We start from the raw sequence: 27,588 nt of genomic DNA on the forward strand, positions 1-27,588 counted from the left end.
TCTAACCTGATGTTCCCGAGATCCCCAACACTGTCCCACCCCCCCACCAATCCTACAACCCCTTTCAATGCTTGCATCAATTCTACCCCCTCAATGCTTGTCACTGCCATCACACCCATCCCCTCCCAGCACCCCTACTGTCGACCCCTCTCACTCCCATACCATACTGCCTGTTCCATTCCTTTCACTCCACACTCCCTCCTATCCCATCCCACCCCACCACCATCCCAGTCCAGATCCATAACCCTTTCTCCCTCCTCTTCCCCACCAACTCATGAAGGTGGTAGTTGGGGGAATGGTGGACTCAAACCCTCGACAGCAACACATTCACCCACCAACCAAACAGGTTCTGCAGGAATGGGAGAGATGAGGGAAAGAAAGGGCACCCACAGAAGTGACTTGAAGAGAGAAGTATTCAGAGATACCAGCGAGTAGTACTCGCTGCTTCTTAAAGCGGTGTTATTTACCCTAACACAAGAGGGCAGTATGAGGGGGTTAAATAGCCATCTGGCTCCCGTCCTCAAGAAGAGGTCATTGCCTGTGGTATTATCTGTTAATCTAGAGACCCAGGTAATGTTCTGGGGGCCTGGGTTTGAATCCCACCATGGCAGATGATGGAATTTGAATTCAATTTTTAAAAAAAAAAATCTGTAATGCAGTGTCTAATGATTTCCATGAATCAATTGTCAGAAAAACCCATCAGGCTCACTAATGTCGTTTAGGGAAGGAAACTGCCATCCTTACCTGGTCTGGCCTACACGTGACTCCAGACCCACTACAATGTGGTTGACTCTTAATTGCACTTTGGACAATTAGGGATGGGCAATAAATGGTGGCCTGGCCAGTGACAACCTCATCCCGTGAATGAATAATAATAATAAAAATAAAATCCTCACCTGTGGAGTGAAGGCAAAGGTCTGATTTCTGATGACGTACAACTTGGAGGTGCCGAGGACCCCAATGTGTCTATACGGGCGCCCGCTGAGTTTGAGCTTCTTGTTGCAGCCTGGAATGATAAGGAGCGCTCACACATTGGGCACCAGGCAGCCTCTACCTCTCTGCAAAGTCTACCAAACCTCGCCCTGGGCTGATGGCCATTGGAGGTGCCAGGGTGTGCCTACTGCCTTGCACTGACTTAAGGCTGGCATGGGTCCTAGTTACATCAAGTTGGGTCCCTCTGCCTTACAGAACAGGCAATTGGCTAAAACTCCCATAAAGAGGAACCTAGAGTCAGAGGACCAGCCCCTGGCGGAGGGGTGGGAGGATGAGGGGGTGAGATTGTTGTATAGGGGGTGGGTGGGGGAAGTGGAATGTGTTTCATTTTGGTGGGTCAAACCAGGGCAGAACTTACACAATCAATTGTGGGGCCCTGGGGGTGTTATTGAACGGAGATCAAGGTCTACAGGTTAATAGCTCCTCGAAAGTGGAGTCACAGGTATTCAGGGTGGTGAAGCAGCCTTTTGGCATGTTTGCTTTCATCAGTGACAGCACAGAGTAGAGGAGTTAGGGGATCTTGTTGCGTGAGGCCACATTTGGAGTGGTGTGTGCAGTTCTGGTCGCCCTACTATGGAAAGGATGGTATTAAACAAGAAAGAGCGCAGAAAAGATTTACTAGGATGCTTCCTGGACTGGAAGGTTGGAGTTAGAAGAGGAGGCTGGACAGGCTGGGACTTTTTTCCCTGAAGCACAGGAGACTGAGGGGTGACCTTATAGAGGTTTATAAAATCATGAGGGGTATAGGTAAGGTGGATAGCCAAGAGCTTTTCCCCACTGTAGGGGAGACTAAAACTAGAAGGCATAGGTTTAAGGTGAGGGGGAGAGATACAAAGAGGGCAACTTTTTCACACAGAGGGTGGGGAGAGTCTGGAACAGGCTGCCAGAGGTAGTGGTGGAAGTGAGTACAATTTAGTCATTAAAGAAACATTTGGACAGGTACATGGATGGGATAGATATGGAGGGATAGGGACTAAATACAGGCAAACTAGTTTAATTGTGAAAACTGGGCAGCATGGACAAGTTGGGCCGAAGGGCCTGTTTCCATGTTGTAAACCTCCATGACTCTATGACAGCTGGGAGCAGTGGGCAGTGGATAAAGGGGACATCCTGCCATTTTGGGACAGTGAGGAAGGGGTAGGATCATGCAGGTTATTTCCCTCATGGGATAAACCCAAACTGGGGGACACAGTTTAAGAATAAGAGGTCTTGTTTTTCACACAGAGATGGGTAATAAAAAAAACTTCTCACAGGGTCATGAGTCTGGGGAATGCTCTTCTTCAGAACACAATGGCATAAAAGGCTTAGCTGACTTTTGAGAAACAGGGAGTTAAGGGTTTTAGGAGGTCAGGCATGAAAGTGGAGCTGAGACCATAACCAGATCAATCATGGTAGAGCAGAATGGAAGGGCCAAATGGTCTAATTGTGCTTTTAAACTCTACTGTTATGATACCAGCTCATGGTAATAGTGAACAGGCCAGATCCCAAAGTCAAACCTGACTCGAAAGACCACGAATTTTATTTTTACAACAGGTTAGTCATTCAGTCACTGAATACATTAGCACGAGGTTGTCAGTGCACTTCTAACAACAGAACACAACTTTATTACATAAAAGAAAAAAATTCTACATATATTTATGACAATTTGGAAAGATCTTCTAATAAACAACAAGAAGAAAGATTCAGCTCTTTATTCCCCCAGCTTGAATCCTTACAGACAGTCAATCCCAGTAAAGTTTCACTCCAGTTGTCCCTGTTTAATTGCACGTTAAATTGACAAGGTCACAAGCATTTCCTTTTGGTGACTTTCTGCACAATCACCAGCTGTGATTCTCTCTGTCTCTCACACACAGACACAGGCTAACTCACTGACTTTTCTTCAATGGACTCTAAAAAGGTTCATGCTTTATCCCATCCTGTCCATTCGGAACAGTTTAAGATCCCTTTTCGGCTTTGATGGCCTAGAGACTGCCGTAACTTAAACTGACCTGCTCCTCATAATGATTATTTTCTTCTGAACTGAACTTGCTCCAGCCTCCGATTTCTCTTTCTGAAGGTCATAAAAGTTCAACTTAGTAAACACTTCCGCAGTTATCACACCAGGTAGCTGATATAGTCATTTAGCTTTGTTCCCAATTGGAGATTAGCACGTAAAATTAAAGCATGTGGGATTCAGGTGGTGTGCTGAGATGGATAGAACTGCCTGGCAGTGAGGAAACAAAAGAATAGGAATAAACAAGTCATTTTCTCAGTGACTGGCTACTGCAGGGATCAGAGCTTAAACCCTGGCCGTTCACAATAATATGTTAATAATTTAGATAACCAAAGGAGATATCTCCAAGTTTGCAGCTGACACAAAGTTTGGTGGGAGGGCAAACTGTAAAGATGGATGCAGAAATACTTTAGTCTGATTTGAACAAGTTGAGTGAGTGGTAAATGCACAGCAGATGTGGTATAACGTGAATAAATGTGAGGTTATTCACTTTGGTAGTAAAAGCAGGAAGGTGAATATTATTTGAATAGCTATAAATTGGGAAAGGGGGGGAATGCAATTAGACCTTGGTGTCCTTGTGCACAGTTCGCTAAAAGTAAGCGCATGGGTGTAGCAGGCGGTGAAGCAGGTAAATGGGATGCTGGCCTTCATAGTGAGAGGATTCGAGTACAGGAGCGGGGATGTCTTGCTGTAATGGCACAGGGCCTGGTAAGATGACCCCTGGAGTACTGTGTGCAGTTTGGGTCTCCTTACCTGAGGAAGGATGTTCTGGTGATGGAGGGAGTGCAGTGAAGGTTTACCGGGCTGATTCCGGCATAGCAGGACTGATGTATGAAGGGAGACTGGATCAGTTAGGATTATTTTCACTGGAGTTTAAAAGAAAGAAGGCGGGGGGGGGGATCTCTTATAAGTTCCTAACAGGACTAGACTGGGCAAATACAGGAAGATATTCCCAATGACCAGTGCATCCAGAACGAGGAATTGTAGTTTAAGGACACAGTTTAATTTAGCTAAAGGAGTTAATATTTTAGTTACTGGAGTTTAACATAGATAAATGTGAGGTGCTGCATTTTGGGAACGCAAATCAGGGCAGGACTTATACACTTAATAGTAAGGTCTTGGGGAGTGTTGCCAAACAAAGAGACCTTGGGGTGCAGGTTCATAGTTCCTTGCAAGTGGAATCGCAGGTAGACAGGGCGGTGAAGGAGGTGTTTGGTGCACTTACCTTTATTGGTCAGTACATTGAGTATAGGAGTTGGGAGGTCATGTTGCAGCTGTACAGGGCATTGATTAGGTCACTTCAGCAATATTGCATTCAGTTCTGGTCTCCCTGCTACAGGATGGATGTTGTGAAACTTGAAAGGGTTCAGAAAAGATTTACAAGGATGTTGTCAGGGTTGGAGGGTTTGAGCTACAGGGCGAGGAGCATTGAAGGCTGAAGAGTGACCTTATGGAGGTTTATAAAATCATGTGGGACATGGATGGGGTGAATAGTCATCGTTTTTCCCAGGCTGGGAGGAGTCCAAAATTAGAGGGCATAGGTTTAAGGTGAGAAGGAAAAGATTTCAAAGGGACCTTAGGGGCAACTTTTTCACACAGAGGGTGGTGTATGGAACGAGCTGCCAGAGGAAGTGGTGGAGGCTGGAACAATGACAACATTTAAAAGGCATCTGGATGGGTATGTGAATATGAAGGGTTTAGAGGGAATTGAGCCAAATGTTGACAAATAGGACAATATTAATTTAGGATATCCGGTCAGCATGGACGAGTCAGACTGAAGGGTCTGTTTCTGTGCTGCACAACTCTACACGGGTAAGGTCATTAGGATGGAGATGTGGAGAAATTTCTTCACCCAGACAGTGGTGAGCCTGTAGAATTCCCTACCTCAGCAAATGGTTGAGGCCAAAATATTGAATGTTTACAAGAAGGTGCTAGATATAGTTCTTAAGGCTAGAGATCGAAGGACTTGCAGGAGAGAGCAGGAACAGGGGAGTGAAATGGAAGTTGCTGGAAAAGGTCAGCAGGTCTGGCAGCTTCTGTGAAGAAAAATCAGAGTTAACGTTTCAGGTCTGGCGACCCTTCCTAGGAACTCAACGGAGTTGGAAAATCAGCCATGATCCTACGGAATGGCGGAGCAGGCTCGAATGGCCGAATGGCCTACACTTGTTCCTATTCTCTACATTGCCGTGTCTCGGGAATGCGGTTTTGACCCAACACAAAATAAAATTAGTGACTGATCCTTGATAAGAAACAAGTTTAAAAAAACAAAATGCCATTTTCCTCGACTTTAAAACCAAAGTCCCCAAGTAATTAATAAGTTACAAACATTATATAAATAGGTATTGAACAGGTCTGACCAACACATAACGATTGAACTAGTGGGAACAATATGAGATTCATGAAGCCCTTACCTAGTTTTGCATAAAGGTGACTAAGTATTCTTCCAGGCTGCACTCTGATAGGCAAAACATCAGAAACACCATCTACATAGAAGTTATGTTTTGCCAATATGTTCTTTATTTTTTCAGTTTCTGCCAGTATAGACACTATACAACAAGAGAAAGAAACAACAGGAATGTAAATATAGTTTCATTATCAGTGTAACTGTTTCCACAACAGGAGCACATTTACTGATGTTTAAATAGGTTTCTAAGTGATGGCTGAGAATGAAAACATGAAGTGTTCGACCTGTTTCGATGAAGCTGTCAGCATTACTGCATGACCAACAGCAGTATAATTATTTCCCAATATGCTGAATACAAAGCTGACCGTCTTCTCAATAAATGCTTCAGAAAAAGAGAAAGGGATAACTTGCATTGATTTACTGCCAGTCCTGACCACAGGACATTCTAAGGTGCTCTGCAGCTGACAAAGTGGTTACTGCCGGTGTGTGGGGAGCAATTTTCACACAGCAAACCCCATAAATGGACTTCTTTGATCAGGATTTTGGCCAAACTGTCTTTGTTTCTGCTTGAGAACCCTCCTGCAAGGCAGCTCGGGTCATTTTACCGTCAGGTGTGCTAGATAAATGCAAGTTGCTGTTGCATTAAAAAGATCACAGGTGAAACTAATCTCTTGTTAAAGGATCTGGTGAACTTTGCTTCCAACACTATTGATCCGAAAAACAGAAACCTGCTGGTGAAACTCAGCAGGTCTGGCAGCATCTGTGGTAAGAAAGCAGAGTTGACGTTTTGAGTCTGGTGACTCTTCACCAGAATCCGCTAGTTCACCTCATCTGGTAACAGGCTGGGTTTTAAGTTTTTAAGATTTCCAGAGTGCTGCCTGGTTATGTGATTCCACAGGTTTGCTCTGGGAAGCACAGGAATTCTCTCCGACTGGTTTCTATGTCTCATAGCAACAATGGAATCATAGAATCCCTACAGTGTGGAATCAGGCCATTTGGCCCATCAAATCAGAGCATCCCACCGAGAACCAACCCAACCCTGTAACCCTGCATTCCCCGTAGCTGACCCACCTAGCCTGCAATCCTGAGACATTAGCAGCAATTTAGCATGGTCAATCCACCTAGCCTGCACATCTTTGGACTGTGGGAGGAAACTGGAGCACCCGGAGGAAACCCAGGCAGACATGGGGAGAATGTGCAAACTCCACACAGACAGTTGCCCGAGGATGGAATCGAACCCGGGTCCCTGGCGCTGTGAGGCAGCAGTGCTAACCACCGAGCCGCCGTGCTCTCTCTGCCTGTTCAGCGCACAGTGTACTGACCCTTGAGAGGTTTTCCTTTGTGGATCTTTAGGCTGCTAAAAAGTCCGCGTTATTATTGTAGCCATGATAAAAAAAATGAATGAGTTACACCTTCAAGGTGTTATTAAAACAATTCTTGCAAGAGAAAGTGAGCTACTTTTTTCAAATAATGTCCACACGCTAACAGGCATATGAATTCTGTTTGAGCTCATTGTCTGAGCCATTAACAGCAGTGAAGTTTAGAGACTGAAAAGTATTGATTAGTGGCAGTCGAAATAACTAACTGACCTTGTACCACAACATCAGGCCTGCTAATGGTGGACATTCGTCGGCTCAAAGGATCAATCTCCCCAGGAGCGAGAAATCCCTGCAAAACAAAGCAAGGCCCCAATCAGTGGCAAAGCTGGTGGTCGTGGTGGTGGGCGAACAAAAGAGCAGGAGTAGGCCATTCAGCCCCTCAAACCTACTCCGCCATTTAACATGATCCAGTTGTGCACCCAACTCCACTTTCCTGTCTGCCCCTGTATCCCCCACCATACTCCCAATAATCCTAGACTCCCCTGTCGATCAAAAACCTAACTCAGCCTTAAATAAATGTGAAGACCTTCTGGGGCAGAGAGTTTCACACTCTTAACAACTCTCTCAGGCAGTAACCTTCTCCTCGTCCCGGTCTAAATGGGTGATCACCCCCAGTTCTGGTCTCTCCCCACAAGGGGGAAAACATCCTCTCAGCATCCACCCTCTCCCGTCCTGTCAGGATTATATCAGTTTTCCATAAGATCACCCCAAAGGAAGCAGGCCTAACGTCTTCAACCTTTCTTCATTAGATAACCTTTGATCCCAGCAACAAGTTAAGAGAATCTTTTTCTCAAATAAGGGGATCAACACGGTACATCTACAGTGAAGCATCCTTGACCATATCATGATGATGCTGTCAACTTAAGAGGTGATTTTGTCCTGGATTTTTTTTGTTTGAAGACGGGTTGTGAGGCAGAGGTGGAAAACTGGCTACTGAAGGTGACTTGAGTAAACAGCTTGCGAGGCCTTCGGCTGGTTTTAACGGCCTGAATGAGTGCGGCCAGCTCTCACAGATCCAGATTTCTGAGTTTTGGTCTTTTCAGTAACATCAGAAGCCTTTGGGGTTTCAAAAAGAGTTGGAAGCTGCAGTGAATGTCTCCCATCTGCTACTTTCCCTGATTTTTCTCTTGATGTTTTCTCCTCCTGGATTGGAGAACTGCATGTGAGAATCTGTGTCTGAATTTGCCTTTTTGCCAAGGGCTGTGTTTATGGGATACTACTATATTGGAGCAATTAATTTGTAATAGTTACTGTGTCTGTTATTTGGTTAAGTTTTCCAATAGTTAAGTTATTCTAAATTCCTTTCTTTTGTTTGTACTTTAATTATAATGTTTAAAAATAAATTGTGTTTTGCTTAACATCGAGTAGTTTGATCAGTCGCATTGCATCTGGAACAGAGCACTTCACACCTACCTTTAAAAATAAGAAAAAGTTAGGATGTAGGCTACTTTCTTGAAATATTCTGAGGGGTCTGGTCTGGTCCATAACAATATGCTCCATTCCTTTTGCAATAAACAACATTTCCATTGCCTTTCTGATGACTCGAAGGTACCAGAATCCTACCAGTGTCTGTCTCACTTACAAAGTGAGCAAACTCATCACCTCGACAGTATGTAGCCAAGCCTGCCAGAAAAAAAACTACAGCTCCCAAAGGCGAGACTTGCTGGAAAACAAGCAACTATCCATTCAAAAATAACTTCACAACCCTTTCAAAACTCTGTACAGAACTCTTCTTTTAACTGCCAAGCACAACGGATTAATGCCTCCCACAGAAAGCGGCTAATATTGAATCACCAAATAGTCACTGAAAGGACGACACAATCCACTGAGTGCTCCTCAAGGAGCTCTGTCTTTATGCCAGGGGATTCAACCGAACTAATTCTCACACAGGATTGCATTGTTACACTTCAGTAAAGTGTTATGGACCAGACCAGAGACCCTCAAATTATTTCAAGAAGGCAGTCTAAACCACAACTTTTACTCATTTTAAAGACAAATGTACAGTGCTGTGTTAAGATCTGGCAGATGGAATGCAATGTGGGAAAGTATGAAATTGTCCATTTTGGCAAGAAAGAAGCCTATTATCTGAATGGTGAGAGGTTACAGAGCTCTGAGTTACAGAGGGATCTGGGTGTCTTAGTGCATGAACCCCAAAGAGTAGTGTGCAGGTACAGCAGGTAATCGGGAGAAACAGATAGAATGTGATGGCTTATTTTGAGGAGAATTGAATTGAAGAGTGGGGAGGTTCTGCTCCAGCTGTACAGGACATTGATGAGACTGCATCTGGAGTACAGTGAACAGTACTGGTCACCGTACTTACAGAAGCATGTTAATGTGTTGGAAACAGTTCAGAGAAGGTTTACTGGATTGATACCTGGGGTGAATGGATTACCTTATGAGGAAAGGTTAGACAGGCTGAGCCTGTATCCGCTAGGGTTTAGGAGAGTTAGAGTGATTTAATTAAAACATCTAAGATCCTGAGGGGACTTGACCGGGTGGATGTTGAAAGGACGTTTGGTCTTCTTGGAGAATCTAGAACTAGGCATCATAGTTTAAAATTAAGGCAGCGCCCTTTTCAAACAGAGATAAGAAAACATTGTTTCCTCTAAGAGAGTTGAGAGAATTTGGAAATTCCTTTCTTGAAAGGCACTGGATGCAGAATCTTTAAATATTTTTAAAGGTAGAGGTAGATAGATATTAGAAGACCAAGGGGGCGAAAGATCATCTGAGGTATGCAGGAACGTAGAGTTGAAGTTAAAATCAGATCAGCCATGATCTTACTGAATGGCAGAACAGGCTCAGAGGACTGAGTGGCCCCATCTTGTTTGTATGCTCCCAACATGCAGTGCCCAGAACTGTACCCAATGTTGTGGCTGAGATCTGATTGGTACTTGTACAAGCACAGGCAGGTTTGAAGGAGATTAACTTGCCTGACCTTTGGGCCACAGCGATGCTATCTTCGTTTGCAAAGGGATCAACAAAAAGTCAGCAGCCGATCTGGAACGGGTCAATTGGTCAGCCTGGCTGGGTGTGGGCACAACTATGTCAAATATGACAGCTTTTTAAACAGCAAAAGCATTAAAAAGATAAAGAAAGCAGGATGGGTGGTGAGTGAAAGGCCATGGGTCCATGTCTACTTATGTAACTAAAACTAAAAAAAAGTGTTCTTACGAATTAAAAGCGCAAGAAGAAAAGTATAAGTGTGATTTGATAGTGCCTAGGGTAGAGACTGAGGATCGAGTGATGAGCCTCTGAGGTACTTTCTGTCATCACTGCAACCCCAATATCATGTGATTGAACTCTGCTAGAAGGTTGGAGCTTGTCTCCAGCTGAGAGTGTGCTGCATTGTAGCCTTCTCATCATATAAAGATAGTTAATAAACATTGTTTGAAAGGAATCTAGTAATCCAGCCTGAGCTCGTTCAAACAACAGGAGGATCCAATGTTTAAGCAGGTACCTCAGCCAGTAGAGTCCCAAGGATATATAGTGACTGTCCCCACAAGTGAGGCAATTTTCCCTTTGCAACCCTGTCCACAGTATGTGGGTTTTCATTTTCTTCATCCACCTGGAAAGAACCAACAGGAGGTTTATATTAGATTGGAACCACTGCTCAAGGTGGGAGCTCATAGACACAAATTTAACTCAAATCTTTCCAACAGAAGCCAAGTCGAAAACTGTCCATTCTTGTCAAATCACTTCAATTCACCACAGTAGGAATTTTACGAAAATATTCGCATTTTACTGTGAAGATGGTGTAAATGTTACTAGTTTCAAAATCCAGAGGTTGAGGTTAATGGGGTGGTGACTCAGGTTTAAATCCCACCACTGCTTCTGGTAATATTTAAATTCAATGAATAAATCTGGGATCGAAATCTAGTCTCAGGTGATGGTGACCACAAAATGATCATGAAAGACTACTGTGTCCAGTTCTGGACGCCCTGTTGTAGGAAGGATATTATTAAATTAGAGACAGTTCAGAAGAGAATTACAAGGATGTTGCCGGGAATGGCGGGTTTGAGTGATGGGGACGGGGCTGGATAGGCTGGGATATTTTTCACTGGAGCATAGGAGAGTGAGGGTTGACCTCAGAGGTATATAAAATCACGAGGGGTATAGATAAGGTGAATGGTAGGTGTCTTTACCCTAGGATTAGGGATTTCAAGACTACAGGGCATATTTTTAAGGTGAGAGGAGATTTAAAAAAGACAAGAGGGGCAATTTTTTTTTTAAACATACAGAGTGGTTTGTGTGTGGAATGAACGTCCAAATGAAGCCATAGCCGTACAGCACAGAAACAGACCTTTTGGTCCAATGTGACCATGCCAACCAGATATCCTAAATTAATCTAGTTCCATTTGCCAGCATTTGGCCCATATCCCTCCAAAACTTTCCTATTCATGTACCCGTCCAGACGCCTTTTAAAATGTTATAGTGTGGAAGCGCCGGTGTTGGACTGAGTTGGACAAAGTCAGAAGTCACATGACACCAGGTTACAGACCAACAGATTTATTTGGAATCACACAAGCTTTCAGAGTGCAGCCTCTTCGTCAGTTGCAGTGAGAGGGGAGAGCACACAGACACACAGTTACACAGTTATAGGCAGAGTGATAAAGGGCAGATAGATCAAGAGATCATACAACTGGTGTGAGAGGAGAGTGGAGATAATAAGTCTCTGCATGTGACCAAGAGTGTTGGATAGTGAGTAAAGTGTCAACAGCTGAATGACCAGTGAAGGGATGACCTATAATCCAATTAAATGAGGCAGAGAGATAATTACAAAAAATTAAAAATAAGGTGATGCTGGAGACAAACTAAATGACTGGAATAACATGATAGGTATAAGAGTTGCTTGCCGAGGGTCTAACCAAAGTAACAAGTAATCCAAAACTGTACAAACCGATTAAGGTAGAGAGATCATTACAATTTATCAAGGTGATGTCGTCAAAACAGGACAGTAAGGAAGACTTTACAGAATCAGAACAGTGTGGTGGGGTCACATGTAGCATGACATGATCTCGCTGCTCTTGATCTCTCTGCCTATAAACTTTGTGTCCGTGCGCTCGTCTCTCTCACTGCACCTGAAGAAATAAACCTATTGAACTACAACCCGGTGTTGTGTGACTTCGGCCTTTTACATGTTGTAATTGTACCAGCCTCAACCACTTCCTCTGGCAGCTTTTTCCATACATGCACCACTCTCCGTGTGAAAAAGTTTCCCCTTAGACCCCTTTTAAATCTTTCCCCTCTGACTTAAATCTATGCCCTATAGTTTTGGACTCCCCCAGGCCAAGGAAAAGACCTCAGTTATTTGCTCTATCCATGCCCCTCATGATTTTATAAACCTCTATAAGGTCACCCCTCAGCCTCCAATGCTCCAGGGAAAATAGCCCAAGCCTATTCAGTCTCTCCCTATAGCTCAACAGCCTTCCTATAGCAGGGAGACTAAAATTGAATGCAGTAGTGGTCTAACCAATGCCCTGTACAGCTGCAACATGACCTCCCAACAATAAAGGCAAGCATACCAAACACCTTCTTCACTATCCTGTCTACGTGGGTCTCCATTTTTAAGGAACTATGAACCTGCACCCCAAGGTCTCTTCGTTCAGCAACACTCTCCAGGACCTTAGGAAGTGGTGGATGTGGGTACAGCTACAACATTTAAAAGACATTTAGATAAGTACATGAATAAGAAATGTTTGGAAGGATATGGGCCTGGCATGGGCAGGTGGGACTAGTTTAGTTTGGGATTATGGTCGGCATGACTGGTTGGACCGAAGGGTCTGTTTCCATGCTGTATGTATCTATCTCACTCTCTGAAATATCTTTTAGAAAAGGAAATCCGCTGACCTTACCAGGCCTGCAGTCTGGACGATATATCTGGCCTTGACTGGCCTTTATCAGTCATGGCATGGATACTAAGGGCCAGGAGGTGATGTTGGAGCTGCACAGAACTTTGGTTGGGCCATAGCTGGCGTACAGTTGGTGTGCAGTTCTGGTCACCACACTATAGGGAGGATGTGACTGCACTGGAACGGATGCAGAGGATATTCACCAGGATGTTGCCTGGAATGGACCATTCTAGCAATAAAGACAGGCTGGATAAGCTCAGGTTGTTTGCTTTGGAGCAGAGAAGGCTGAGGGGGGGTACCTAATAGAGGTGGATAAGATTACGAGAAGCATGGACAGGGTGGATAGAGAGCAGCTGTTCCCTGCAGTTAAAGGGTCAGTAACAAGGGGGCAAAATTTTAAGGTGAAAGTCAGGAAGTTGAAGAGGGGATTTGAATGAACTCCTTTTCACACACAGAGGGTGGTGGGGGTCTGGAATGCACTGCCTGGGAAGCTATTGAGGCAGGAACCTCACAACCTTTAAAAAGGTCCTAGGATGAGCACTTGAAGTGTCATAACTAACATTGCAGGCTACAGGCCTAGTGTGGGAAAGTTGGACTAGTGCAGTTTTGGCAGCACATTCTCAATGGGCCGAAGGGCCTATTCAGTACTGTATGGTTCTGTGTGACTCCAGACCTACAGCGTTGAAGATGGCTCTTAGCTGCCTTTTGAAATGGCTGAATGAGCCACTGATTTCAAAGGGCAATTCGAGATGGGCAACAAATGCTGCTCTTGCCAACGATGCCCACGTCTAATGTAAGAATTTTAAAAAATCCACGTGGAAGATCGTTGCTAAATCACCATGAAGTATTGAGCCTGAACCCCTGGCTGCTCGCTGGTGACAAATATGAGTGAAATCCACTGCACGCTCTGTTATTCTGTGGGACAGGCAGGAGTCAAATGTACAAATTAACTCAAAATACTCCCATGCAAACCACAGTCAGAGTCAAGGAAGCAAAGAACTTTTGTAATGGAAGAAAAGTATTCAGTAAATCAACTAAATTAACATCCTCAAAACCTTTAATCAAAATACACAATTAGGACTCACTTAGAACATAGAACAGTACAGCACAGTACAGGCCCTTCGGCCCACGATGTTGTGCAGACCTATTATCCTACTAAGATCAAACTACCCTGCATACCTACATTTTACTATCCTCCATGTGCCTATCCAAGAGTCGCTTAAAAGTCTCTAAAGTATCTGTCTCCACTACCACTGCCGGCAGCGCATTCCACACGCCCACCACTCGTGAATGCTTCAGGCTGTACATTGTAAGTTAATGTGCAATGTTCGACATCTGCTCAATAAAAACAGCATGTGATTATAGCTAAGGATAATTTGTCATGAACTGATTAAAATGTCGTACCTTTTCTGGAGGAACAGCATAAAGTTCTGGAATGAGCCGTACGCCATTCTGCCCTCTTATAAGAGTCTCTTCCAGGGCCTCCCTATATTCTTCAATCTGTAACAAGAGACAGCAAAGAGACACAGAGCTTGGATCTCTACACAGTCAGCCAACCCCTGTGAGTTCCCCTCCAAGCTACTCCCCATCCCGACTTGGAAATATAATTGCCGTTTCTTCGGTGTCACTGGGTCAAAATCCTGGAATTCCCTCCCAATGGCATTGTGGGTCAACCCACAGCACATGGAAAACCCACTAACACAGAAACTGGGCACAGTCTCAGAATCAGGGGGTGCTGTTTAAGGAAGAGGATTTTCGTCTCCTCAGCAACAGTGGTCCGTCTAGACCACGCAGCTGCTCCATCAGCACACTCACGCTCACACTCACACTCCATGCGCTGTGCCGATGTTGTTCCCAGCACCGACTTCCGGTTTCTGGAAGCTGCTGCTCACATCGGAGACTCACCCTGGGGGAGGCACCAGAGGGAACTCAGCTCAGAGAGTGATCAACATTGAAACTAGGAGCAGGAACAGGCCATTTGGCCCATTGAGCCTGTTCCATCCTTCCACATGATCACAGCCCATTTGCTATTTCAAAGCCATATTCCCACTTTCTAAAATCTAAAAGCATATCCATCTCTTTCTCGAATCTATTCACTGACTTGGCCTCCACTGCTTTCTGTGGTAAGAGAATTCCACAGGTTCACTACCCCCGAGTGAATAAATCTTTCCTCATCTCAGTCTTAAATGGTCTACCCAGTATCTTGAGACTGCATCGCCTTGTTCGAAACTCCCCAACGAGAGGAAACATCCTCTCTGCCAGCCCTTACACATTGCAATCAGATCGTCTCTCATCCTTCTAAACTCTAGTGAATACACGCCCAGTCAAACCTATTTTTCTTCACAGAGCAGTCCTGTCATCCCCGGTATCAGCCTAGTAAACCCCAGCTGTACACCCTCTAAGGATATCCTTTCTTCAGTAGGGAAGACGCGAACTGCACACAATCCTCCAGGAGCCATCTCACCAAAGCCCTGTACAACTGCAGTAAGATATTCCTACTTCTGAATTTTAATCCTGTTGCAATGAAGGCCTATATACCATTGGCCTTCCTAATTGCTGGCTGTACCTGCATGTCTACTTCCATTGACTGATGCACAAGGACACTCAGATCCCTTTGCACATCCACATTTCCCAACATATCACCATTTAAACAATACTCTGCCTTTTTGGTTTTCACACCAAAATACATAAGTTCACATTTATCCACATTGTACTACATCTGCTCTGTGCTTGCTCACTCGCTCAACTTATCAAAATCACCGTGAAAGCCTCCTTGCATCCTTCTCATGACGCTCAATCCCACTCAGCTCTGTCCCATCAGCAAACTTGGAAATGTTGCATTTGGTTCGCTCGTGCGGGTTATTGATATATACCATGAATAGTTGGGGCACACTAGTACCCCACTAGTTACCATGATGAGAAAGACACCATTATTTCTATGTTCTGTTTCCAGTTTGTCACAGTTTCCATGCCAATACAGTACCAACTTTACTCACTAGTCCATTTGAATGAATACATTCTTGCCTCTTCTGAAATACTGCATAGAGAAACTGGGAAACAGACACGTTAATGCCACAAAAACAAAAATTGCTGGAGATACTCAGCATCGGTGGAGAAAAAGCAGAGTTAGCTTTTTGACTCCAGTGAATCTTTGTCAGAACTGATAGCAGCTAGGAAGAGGTGGTAAATATGCTGAACACAGAAGGTGGGGGTTCAGGAAAAGACAAAGAGGGAGTCCACAGAGAGAGAGAGAAAGTTAGGCAAACAAAGGAATGGATAATGGTGAGCTGTGAAGAACAAAAGATGATAATAGGGACTGTTATTGGATGAAAATGGGTTGGCTCTGCTGAAAGCAGCCCATGTGACAACAAGGCCTGTGGTGTGGGGGTTGGGGTAAGGACATGGAAGGAGGCATTAAGGCCTTAAAATTACTGAAGTTGATATTGAGGCCTGAAGGCTGTAAGGAGTTCCCAAGCGGTAATGAGGGGCTGTTCTTCCAGCTTGCGCTGAACTTCGCTGGAGCACTGCAACAAGCCCAGGACGGAGATGTTAGCCAGGGTACGTTATGGTATGCTGAAGGGGCAGGCAACCAGAAGCTCATTTTTTACAGACAGAACGTCGGTGTTCTGCAAAACAGTCGCCCAGTCTGTGCTTTGTCTCACCAGTGTAGAGGAGACCACGTTACGATGAGGAGTGAATACGATAAATACAAATCCAAAAAAAATTCACAGCACATCAGTTGTCCCATCCAGGGTGCTGTCTCCAGGTTGGGAAGGTGGGATGTACAGTGGGAAGGTGGGAAATATACTGGGAAAGTGGGAAGTACAATGGGGAGTTAACCCAACCAGTTTACACCCTGCCTTGAGAGAAAGTTGAGAGCTGACTTTGAGACACACAAATACGGAAACAGTAACCAGATAATTACTGAAGTGAAATTGAGAGCAAGATTAAGTTAGAGAGTTAAGCCATGTGTTCAAGCAAAAGAATAGGCAAATCTATAATTTAATAAAATTAATTTCATAGCCCTACATCTCAAATGTATGATTAGATTCCTATATGTGGCACAGAAATGCACAATATCATTTTGAGGATAGATATGGTAACAGAGGTGAAGTATATGGAATGTGAGGTACAATGTAATGCTGCGTACTGTTGCTAAGCAAAGATGTGATTTGTACAGGGGTAAATGATTACTCAATGACCAGGGCTTTTTGCCATTCATAAAACCAATGTCCTACCTGCACCTTATCTTCTTTAAACACCCCGTCAATGAGGAGATAGGTCCAGAACACTGGCCATTCACATTCAATGTTCTCAAACAACTGCAGTTCAGCAGAGTCATAATGTAATCTATTAGGGTCCTGAAGGTAAATACAAAGCTTTAATTAAAAAAATCTTATTCATCTGTTAATGCCATCATTTTCAAAGGATTGAGAAAAATCGAGGGAAGACACAAAGAATGGGAAGGTTTCACAAGGATACATTTTTATATCAAAAATATTTAAAGTGAGCTTGACTCATTTTTGTATTTTTCATGAAACAGTGTCAAAACTCGAGCAGCACACTGATGGCATTAGCAAGGACCAGCTGCACAGCAAGGCTGTATAAAGCAGCTTAAACCAAAGGGTTTTCGCACAACATATAACAGAATGAGGGCACAGCTTCTGTACACACTCAAAGCTCGTGCTAATCACCACACAGCCACTGTTAAATAGGTAGCAACATAACTCTGTACATTCATTAAGACTGTAGCTAATCACACATGATGTTTGATAGTGCCTTTACTCAACAATTGGACAGTGAGGAATTCACCAATACCTACCTCTCTCGGAGTTTTATAACCATCTCTCAGAAACCGACAGCATCCATACCGCCCCTGTATAACAGAAAGAAGTCGTCACAGAGCAAGTTTACTTTCTCGTGCAAATAGCTGGACAATACAATGCTGAAATGAGTCCCTATTGCGCACTAATGCATTTTCTTGAGTGTTGTTGGAGCTGTGCTCATCCAGGCAAGTGGGGAGTATTCCATCACACTCCTGACTTGTGCCTTGTAGATGGTGGGCAGGTTTTGGACAGTCAGGAGGTGAGTTACTCGCCGCAGTATTCCTCACCTCTGACCTGCTCGTGGCCAGTGCGTTTATGTGGCGAGTCCAGTTGAGTTTCTGGTCAATGGTAACCCCCAGGATGTTGACAGCGAAGGATTCAGTGATGGTAACATCATTGATTGTTAAAGGGAGATGGTTAGGAACATTGGAAGCAGAGAGGCCATTCAACTCCTTGAGCCTGCTCGACCATTCCAGATCTAGCCCATTGTATTTGCTATACACAATACAGTCTTCTTTACACTGGAGAGACACAGTGTGGGAGACCACTCTGTGGAACATCCCCCCCACCTCTGTCTGTAGGAATGGCCCTGACCTCCCAGTTGTTTTACCATTTCAATAATTCACCTTGCTCTCACACTAACATTCCTGTACTGGATCTGCTCCAACTTCCCAGTGAAACACAACGCAAGCTTGAGGAACAAGACGGGGTGGCACGGTGGCTCAGTGGTTAGCACCGCTCCCTCACAGCATTAGGGATCTGGGTTCAATTCCACCACCGGGTGACTGTCTGTGTGGAGTTTGCATATTCTCCCTGTGTCTGCGTGGGTTTCCTCCGGGTACTCCGGTTTCCTCCCACAGTCCAAAGATGTGCAGGTTAGGGTGGATTGGCCATGCTAAATTGCCCGTAGTGTTCAAGGATGTGGAGCTTAGGTAGGCTATAGGGGGATGGGTTGGTGTGGACTTGTTGGGCCAAAAGGGCCTGTTTCCACACTGTAGGGATTCTATAAATCAAGACCTCATTTTCCACTTAAGCACTTACAGCCTCCAGTGCGGAATATCAAGTTCCACAACTTGGGAGAACGATCTCTGTTCTCCACTTTTCTCCCACCAAGTGTCTTGATGGTATGGGTTTGCTCTCAGACAGACCTATTTTCTATTATTCATAGCTACCATTAACACCTATTTGGCACCTCTAACCCTCTTTGCTCCCCCTTTGTCAACAGCATAAGAAAAAATTAATTTCCGGCTCCCTTCAGTTCTGATTACCCCTAATCTATGTGCCTTTAATTTTGTTTCCTAATCTCCTAGATTGGACATTATCAAAAGCCTTCTGAAAACCCACATACACTATATCCACTGGCTGCCCCTCATTGATTCTGCCTATAATGTCCTCAAAAAATCCCTATCAGGCTTGCTAAATAGGATTTGGATTCATAATTCCATGAAGACACTGTCTAATCACACAACTATTTCGTAAATATCCAGCAATCATATCCTTTACAATACATTATAGTATTTTTCCTATTACTTATCTCAGGCTATCAGATCAATAGTTCCCTGTTTTCTCTCTCCCTCCTTTCTGAAACAGCAGGATTATATTTGCAACCTCCTGGTCTGCAGGCTTCATTGCAGAATGTACAGATGTCTGAAAGAGGATCACCAATAAACCCCCTCTCTCTGTAACCATCTCTACAAACACACCAGGCTGAAAGTGAAAACGTCCCGGAGATTCGTCAATTTTTAGTCCCTTTATTTTCTCCAATATTATTGTTTGGCTAATGCTAAATTTCTTTCATTTCCACACTCTCACTAGACCTTTGAATCTTAAGTATTTCAGGGAGACGTGTTCCGTCTTCCCCAGTGAAGACAAACACCAAGTATTTACTAAAGTTCTCTGCCATGTCTACATTTCCCATTATAATCTAAACCTGTCTCTGCCTGTGATTGGCTCACACTTGTCTTTACCAACCTTCCCCTACTTCATAACTATAGAAGCATTTCCAACCAGTTTCATGTCTCTTGATATTTTGCCCATATTTTCAATTTCTCTGCCCTCCTTGGGTGAACTCTAAAATTTTCCCGATTTGCAACGGTCACAACTTTTTTTTAGCAACTTTATTAGCCTCCTCTTTTGATCTAATATCATATATAGCTTCTGTCGTTAGCCATGTGTCTCTTCCTTACTCAGTTGGGGATTCTTGCTTTAAAGGAACCTTTTCTTTCCAAACCTAGGGTTAAATACTAACCATCACCTATTTACTGTCAAACTGTTTAGTAAATTTTTTCAGTATCCCACAGCCAACCTCTTCCTTGTACCTTCATAATTACCCTTGTTCAGATCAAAAACTCTGATTGAAAATTCAGATTGAATTAAAATGTTTTTCAAATAAAACTAAAAATTATCTTGTCGGAGATAGTCATTGTGTGTCGTGAATGTTACTTGCCACTTGTCAGGATATTGTCCAGATCTTGTTGTATTGGAACACGGACTGCTTCAGTATCTGAGGAGTCACAAATGGTGCTGAGCATTGTGCAATCATCGGTGAACATTCCCACTTCTGACCTTATGATGGAGGGAAAGTCATTGATGAAGCTGCTGAAGATAGTTGGGCCTAAGACACTACCCTGGGGAACTCTTGCAGAGATGTCCTGCAGCTGAGATGATTGACCTCCAACAAAAACGACCATCTTCCTATGTGCCAGGTATGACTCCAACCAGCGGAGAATTTGCCCCCGATACCCATTGATTCCACTTTTGCCAGGGCTCCTTGATGCCACGCTCGGTCGAATGCAGCCTTGATATCAATGGCTGTCACTCTCACCTCACCTCTGGAATTCAGCTCTTTTGTCCATGTTTGAACCAAGGCTGTAATGAGATCAGGAGCTGAGTGGCCCTGGCACAACCCAAACTGGGCGTCACTGAGCAGGTTATTGCTGAGCAGTGCTTGATGGCACTGTTGTTGACACGTTCCATCATATTATTGATGATTGGAAATGGACTGATGGGGCTGTAATTGGCCGGGTTGGATTTGTCCTACTTTTTGTGTACAGAACATATTTGGGAAATTTTCCACATTGTCGGGTAGATGCCAGTGTTGTAGCTGTACTGGAACAGCTTGGCGACGGGAGTGGCAAGTGCTGGAGCACAAGTCTTCAGTACTATTGCCAGAATGTTGTCAGAGCCCATAGCCTTTGCAGTATCCAGTGTCTCCAACCGTTTCTTGATATCACGTGGATTGAATTGAATTGGCTAAAGACGGATATCTGTAATGCTGGGGACCACTGGAAGAGACCGAGATGGATCATCCCCTCGGCACTTCTGGCTGAAGATTGCTGCGAATGCTTCAGCCTCATCTTTTGCACTGATGTGCTGGGCTCTTCCATCATTGAGGATGGGGATATTTGTGGAGCCTCCTCCTCCAGTGAGTTGTTTAATTGTCCACCACCATTCACGACTGGATGTGGCAGGACTGCAGAGCTTAGATCTGATCCGTTGGTTGTGGGATCACTTAGCTCTGTCTATCGCTTGCTGCTTTTACTGTTTGGCGTGCAAGTAGTCCTTGGTAGCTTCACCAGGTCAACATCTCATTTTTAAGTCTGCCCAGTGCTGCTCCTGGCACATCCTCCTCCATTCTCCATTGAAGCCTGAATGAAATGTAACCAACTACACTGCTGACCACCAGCCCCAGGGATTTCTGTATTTGGATCCCTAACTCTCACCCTCAGCTCCCAGCTTCTCACTACTAAAACAGACATTGTACCTTTCTTCCAAAGAGATAACTGAGCTCCATTTACCTCAGTGTTCCTCACTCAATTGGCCCACCAATGTCCCTTCAGTGACTTTCTCCTCCTTATCCCCCATTATTTACTGGCACACACATAACCTGACACACATATGACTTCTCCGTTCCGCCCCCAAACTGATTCATTAACACAGCAAAAAGCTGAAGAGCTGTAGGGACAGCAATCACATCCTGTTAACTGAAGCAAATATGGTGATAAATGTCACTGTCGATTAGATTAAGGGTTAAGAATATGGAGTTCTGGTCTCAATTTTGTTATGCTTTTGTGTGATTACAAAAGATGCTTGAAGTTTGGACCCAGCTGGTAAGCTTTTAGAAGAAAGAAACGCAGATACAGATCAGGAATACATTATTGAAACACCTTGGGACTGACAGCTTTTCAGGTAGCGGATAGAGGTTTGTTTGGACCCATTCAAATCCTTTGTCTGGACTGAACCCAAACAGTCCTGTAGTTCAGGCCTTGTGGGGGAGAAAAGAATTTCACTTTTGGATCCACCTGGGTCTGTCTGGGTCAAATGAATTTCCTTTCTCCCCAGAAGGTCAGCATTTGGGTTCATTTTTGAAAAGACCTTCGGTTTTGGTTTTCGGGTATGCCTTCAAAAACAAAAACCAATGAGTTTTGGTTTTCAAAGCTTTAAATTGAGGGGTGATAGATATAGGACAGATGTCAGAGGTAGGTTCTTTACTCAGAGAGTAGTAAGGGCGTGGAATGCCCTGCCTGCAAAAGTAGTAGACTCGCCAACTTTAAGGGCATTTAAATGGTGATTGGATAAACATATGGATGATAATGGAATAGTTTAGGTTAGGTGGGCTTCAGTTTGGTTTCACAGGTCAGCGCAACATCGAGGGCCAAAGGGCCTGTACTGCGCTGTAATGTTCTATGTTCTATGTTCTAAAACATAGAAGTAAGGAGAAAGCTCACCTGGAGAGCTGCTGCATTCCAGCCTCCTGCAATGAACCAACTAACTCAAGTCTGTCTGCTTAGAGAGAGAGAAAAAGGGCGGGTTCTAGAGAACTGGGGAAGGCCAGGAATCTACGTTGGGAGAAGAGGTGTCTAGCTTCAGAACAGATGCCAAGGAAGTATCTACGTAAGACTAGCGTGTGGGTAGCATGTATAATTCTCAGTGATACCAGTACTTGGACCAGGAGGTCATACTGTTGGGGACATACAATACACTCCTTCTACCTCGGTTACAATCTCTTCCAACCTCTTCCATCAGGTCGAAGATACAAAAGCTTAAAACACACGTGCCAACAGATTCGAGAACAGCTTCTTCCCCGCTGTTATTAGACTTCTGAATGGACCTCTCCAATTTTAAATATAATGTTGATATTGCTCTGTGTGTGCCTTCTCTGCAGCTGTAACATTGTGTTTCTCGCTCTGTTCTATTACCCAAACGCACTTTGTATGGTACGATCTGCCTACACTGCACGCAAAACAAGACTTTTCACTGTACCTAGTACACATGACAATAATAAATCAAATCAATATCAGAATGAGCATGACAAAAAGCCTACTGGGAGTGAAGGACACAGCAAAAAAAAAAATACCATCGACTGGGTTAAGTCTATTGGATTTCAATTTAATCCTGAAGTCTAGCTGCTTATCTCCTTAGCCCTGGTTGTTCCACAGATTTTGTTCTATAAATAATACTGGTCCGTCAAAGCCATTGCCTAATAAGTAATCGGGCTCGTCCAAAATTCTCATCACTGGGATCAAATAATGTCCATTTTCTGTACTGTCAGCTCCTATGTTCATACTAATTCCCCATCCCAAGGCAACAGACTGACTGCAATTTGATGTGGTTTTCATTAACTGCCTCATATATGCAACCTTGTTAAGTGCCTTATGGATGTCCACAGAGATGACATCCGTAGAAAGTCCTTTATCTACGCCACCTACTATATACTGACTAAGCTGCAGATAAACTCCTAAAGTATTCAGTATCAGGTAAACATAGAAAACAGGTGCAGGGGGAGGCCATTCAGCCCTTCGAACCTGCACCACCATTCAACATCATCATGATTGATCGTGCAATCTCAGTACCCCACTCCCACTTTCTCTCCATATTCCTTGATCCCTTTAGCTGCAAAGGCTCCCTCTTGAACATATCTAATGAACTCGCCCCAACAGCTTCCTGTGGGAGAGAATTCCACAGGTTCACAACTCTCTGGGTGACGAAATTCCTCCTCATCTCAGTCCTGAATGGCTTACCCCTTATTCTTAGACTGGTACACTTTGTTCTGGATTTCCCCAACATCAGGAACATTCTTCCCACACCTAGCCTGTCCAGTCCCATCAGGATTTTATATGTTTCTAAGAGAACCCCACTCATTCTTCCGTAGTAAAGTTGTCTCATTGCACTGGACAGCACAGATAGTTGACTTTTAAAAAAAACCTACCTGCAATTTTGTAATTATTTCATTCTTTGTGATATTTACGAGATCAATATCATCCACAGCAAAAGCCGGGTAAGAAATAATTGAGAGAAGTCCTGCATCAATCTCTTTAGATGTTGAAGCTCTAGGTAACATAGAAAGAAGAATGGACTGAAACAGAAAGAGAACAATGCCAATCAATTAAATAAGAACCACTCGCTTGGAGTTTGGGTTGATCAATAAAACGGCAGTGCTGCGATCAACTCACTCAGTCTCAATAATCTCTCTCGCACTCTTTCAGTCTCTCGCACTCTCTCTCAACATCTCTCTCTCACCTGGCAAAGCTGGACCTCATCAGGAAGAACATGAATCACCGACTTGGGACCTCCACGGGCACCAAACAAATCCAGTTCGTCAATTGCCTCCAGAGCTGCCTGCAGCAATTGGGAATAATCTGTTTACAACCAAAGCCAAAACAGCCTGCACCCAAAGCATTGCTTATTAAACAACAGTTAGCGAAACAGGAAACCACAGCCTCACAATTCACAGGCTCTTTTCAGCACTGCACAGATACAGCACTACTGTAGCATTTCTTAGCTCTCTGCCCGCCCGTGAGTTAATGGCAGGGTTCATTACCATTAATACAAACAGGAAAACACTGAAAAAGGTACAGTGTACCAGAAACAACAGCGACTGCTCCTTACAGTTTAAAGCATAACAGAATACAGACACAGAAGAAGAAATCTCTCAGCTTTGGATGTGAACGAACGATGACAATGAGGATATTGTTTATGGGAATCAGAAGGTTTCATGTCTAGAAGGCAGATAAAGAGATGAACTGTTCCTGAAGGGAAGAGGCACCGCAGCCACAGTCTGAAGTATAGAGGGTGGCCATTCAACCCATCACATTTGAGGGCAGCATGGTGACTCAGTGGTTAGCACTGCTGCCTCACGGTGCCAGGAACCTGGGTTCGATTCCAGCCTCGGGCGACTGTCTGTGTGGAGTTTGCACATTCTCCCCGTGTCTGTGTGGGTTTCTCCCGGGTGCTCCGCTTTCCTCTCACAGTCCAAAGACATGCAGGTTAGGATGGATTGGGCACACTAAATTGCCCACACTGTCCAGGGATGTGCAGGCTGGGTGGGTTGGCCATGGGAAATGCAGGGTTAAAGGGAAAGGGTAGGTGGGTGGGATGCTCTTCAGAGGGTCGGTGTGAACTTGATGGGCTGAATGGCCTGCTTCCACGCTGTACGGATTCTGATTCGGTCTATACTGGCTCTCCAAATATCTCACTCAGTGTTGCTTCCCCCAACTTTCTCTCTGTAATCCTGCTACACATTCAGATCCTGAACCTGCCTTGCCCACGCTCGCAGGGAGCATGCTCACTCCATCATAATGAGCTTTCTCCTCGTGCCGCCATCGTTTCTTCACTCTGTTCCATCTTATTCTCGATTCATCCGCCCAATGGGTACAATGCAGCAATGCCCACGCTTTGCCAACGAACAGCAGCTTAAACCAGTCAGGCTTTATAACTGCACCATCTCTGTGTCCTGGCAACTACTCAAGACAGTAGTGCACGCTGAACTGGGAAATCCCAGAAACACAATTACCCCAGCCAAGGGTAATAAGGAGGGGTTTGCCCAGGTCCAACAGCGGTCTGGCTGAAACCTCTACATCAGCTTGAAAGGGCTATCATTACAGCCTCAGGGAGACAGTGGTTCGGTGGTAATGTTACTGGCCTGAAGGCTCAATTCATTCTCCCAGGATGTCGGTTCAAATCCACCGGAACTTCTGGTAGAATTCAGATCTCAGTGATTAAATCTGGAATTGAAAGGTAGTCTCAGGGATGGTGATCATGGCAATGATCATCGATTGTTGTAACAACCCGCCTGGTTCACTAATGTAAATCTGGCCCACACTCTGCTTGTACAAATGGTTCAGCTCCAATGAATGACCACTTCCACTTGGTAAATCCCCAGTGTATAAAGTGTGACATCATTGATAGGTCCGAGAGTTTCCCAATGCAGCGTTCCGCACTACTGAGGTGACCTTACACTGGGGGCCTACTGTTTAGGGATTAGCTAACCAGGCCTCCAGCTGCTAGCAGCCCAAGGGAGAGTCAGACAGGTGGGGACGGTTCAAAATGGTGGCAGCAGCAGAGGAGGCAGCATCTGGGCTCCTCGGCCCAGGTCTCATCCATCCACCTGCTTTTTCTTTATTCTCTATCTTCCTCTCTCTCATCTTTCTTCCCCCCAAGATTTTAAAGTGTTCTTTTTTTCACCTTGGATCAGCTGAGGGCTGGAGACATGGAGCAGGGACAGTTATTAGACTGAGGACCCATGTGGGTGGTCAGCTGCTTGCGAGGCCAGTCAAACCATGTGTGGAACCCCCTCCCCGCTCCCCCAACCCGGCCAATCCCCCGCACTGACCTATTGCAATGTAATGTTTATCTGACTGTAATGTTTATCCTTTTAACTACAGGCCTTATTTTCTAACTCGTACTATGAATCACTGTAAAGTAACCTAACTTTTTAAAATTTATTTCTCTATTTTGTATCTAAGATTTGTACCTAGATACTTTGTGATGGCGTCGTGAGGGGCAACATCATAAATTTTTCACTGTACGCCTGTACTTCCGTACAACAAATCTAATTGTAATTCTATTCACACCAGCCTGAGCACTGAGCTGGATCAGGAGCTAAAGTCCTGGTTGTACTGGCCTGTTCCTTTAGTCAGGACGCCTGAAGCCTACAGCAGCGAACCACAGCGACAAACTATTAACAGAAACATGAAGAGGAGTAGAGCGCGCACACACGACCCTTCAAGACTGCTCTCCTACTCGATACAGCTATGGCCTCAGTCCTGCATTCCCCCCTCTGTCTCAGAAAGATTATCGACAAAGGTTAGGCCAGGTTCACCCCAGCGTTGTCACAGCAATTGCCCTTCACAACAGCACATGACACTTTCTTCAAAGAGAGAGGCTTTGCAAGGAGCTCAGCCGAACAGCTGGTGTTCCACGAATGAGAAGCAACATGCGTCTTGGGGATGTGAGACCACTGTAAATACGAGGCTTCATGACAGTTACCATGATGGTGTCACATCCTTCCTCAGCCACATCAGAAATCTTGAGAGACAGATCATGTCTACGTTCTCAGCAGCTGGCGAGGTTCAGGAAATCTCTCAGCCCGACAAAGCTCATATTGCGTTACACACAATGACACGTGCTGACATGTGACAACAGGCACGCTAACACGGCCTGCATGTTTGGCAAAGGGACGGGAGGATCTATAAATACGTTGAAATGGGGCGCACACATCGTCAAGTGATTGCTCATTTCTCAACGGAAACAAATATCGCTGCCAAAGGACAGCGAGCTGAACAGGTTGTTGTGAATGTCCGAATATGAAGCCAGTTACTCTCATTTCGAGATAATTGTTGCAAATGCTCATGCCAGTTCAACACAAAGCCATTTAAAAGTTGCTTTAGATTTCCCGATTGATGTGAATAATGCAAGATCACTTCCTCTCCCACAGGCAGTCACATCATGTCCTATATCATGGCAATGAGACCTGGCACACCGTTTCAAGTTAAATATGTTCTTTTTTTGAAAAGAAATCGATGCACTTGTTAATTACCTTTGCCATGCCCACAGAACTTGCGTTCAGCTCTGCTATTCCCTGGTTTGTTTTATCACCACGTTCCCACATGCCATAGTCCTGAAGTCAAAAAGAACAGACCACAAACAGTAACTCGCAGCCTGATTTGCACGGATACTCCCCCTGACCCTGCACGCTCCCCCTGACCCCACGCCCACACTCCCCCCAAACCCGCGCCCACGCCCATGCTCCCCCTGACCCCAGCCCACACTCCCCCCAAACCCGCGCCCACGCCCATGCTCCCCCTGACCCCACGCCCACACTCCCCCCAAACCCGCGCCCACGCCCATGCTCCCCCTGACCCCA

The 27,588-nt window shown here is 44.7% G+C and overlaps 1 protein-coding gene across 2 annotated transcripts in view; it reads right to left on the bottom strand.

Moving 5' to 3' along the window:
* LOC109918705 (phosphorylase b kinase regulatory subunit alpha, liver isoform-like) overlaps positions 1-27,588 on the bottom strand; it is a 91,957-nt gene that overhangs the window by 44,144 nt on the left and 20,225 nt on the right. Inside the window, exons 7-16 of one of the 2 annotated variants that reach the window (XM_048603241.1) lie at positions 27,262-27,342; positions 23,964-24,062; positions 23,653-23,799; positions 17,441-17,494; positions 16,857-16,979; positions 14,023-14,118; positions 10,227-10,334; positions 6,980-7,058; positions 5,398-5,532; positions 897-1,006 (exon numbers count right to left, since the gene is read on the bottom strand). In XM_048603241.1, the coding sequence (XP_048459198.1) occupies positions 897-1,006; positions 5,398-5,532; positions 6,980-7,058; positions 10,227-10,334; positions 14,023-14,118; positions 16,857-16,979; positions 17,441-17,494; positions 23,653-23,799; positions 23,964-24,062; positions 27,262-27,342 (1,032 nt within the window). Of the gene's footprint in view, positions 1-896; positions 1,007-5,397; positions 5,533-6,979; positions 7,059-10,226; positions 10,335-14,022; positions 14,119-16,856; positions 16,980-17,440; positions 17,495-23,652; positions 23,800-23,963; positions 24,063-27,261; positions 27,343-27,588 lie in introns of those variants that run through there. The other variant, XM_048603242.1, reaches the window with a different exon arrangement.

This window comes from Rhincodon typus, chromosome 11 (genome assembly GCF_021869965.1).
Source record: "Rhincodon typus isolate 14 chromosome 11, sRhiTyp1.1, whole genome shotgun sequence".
Lineage (NCBI taxonomy): Eukaryota > Metazoa > Chordata > Chondrichthyes > Orectolobiformes > Rhincodontidae > Rhincodon > Rhincodon typus.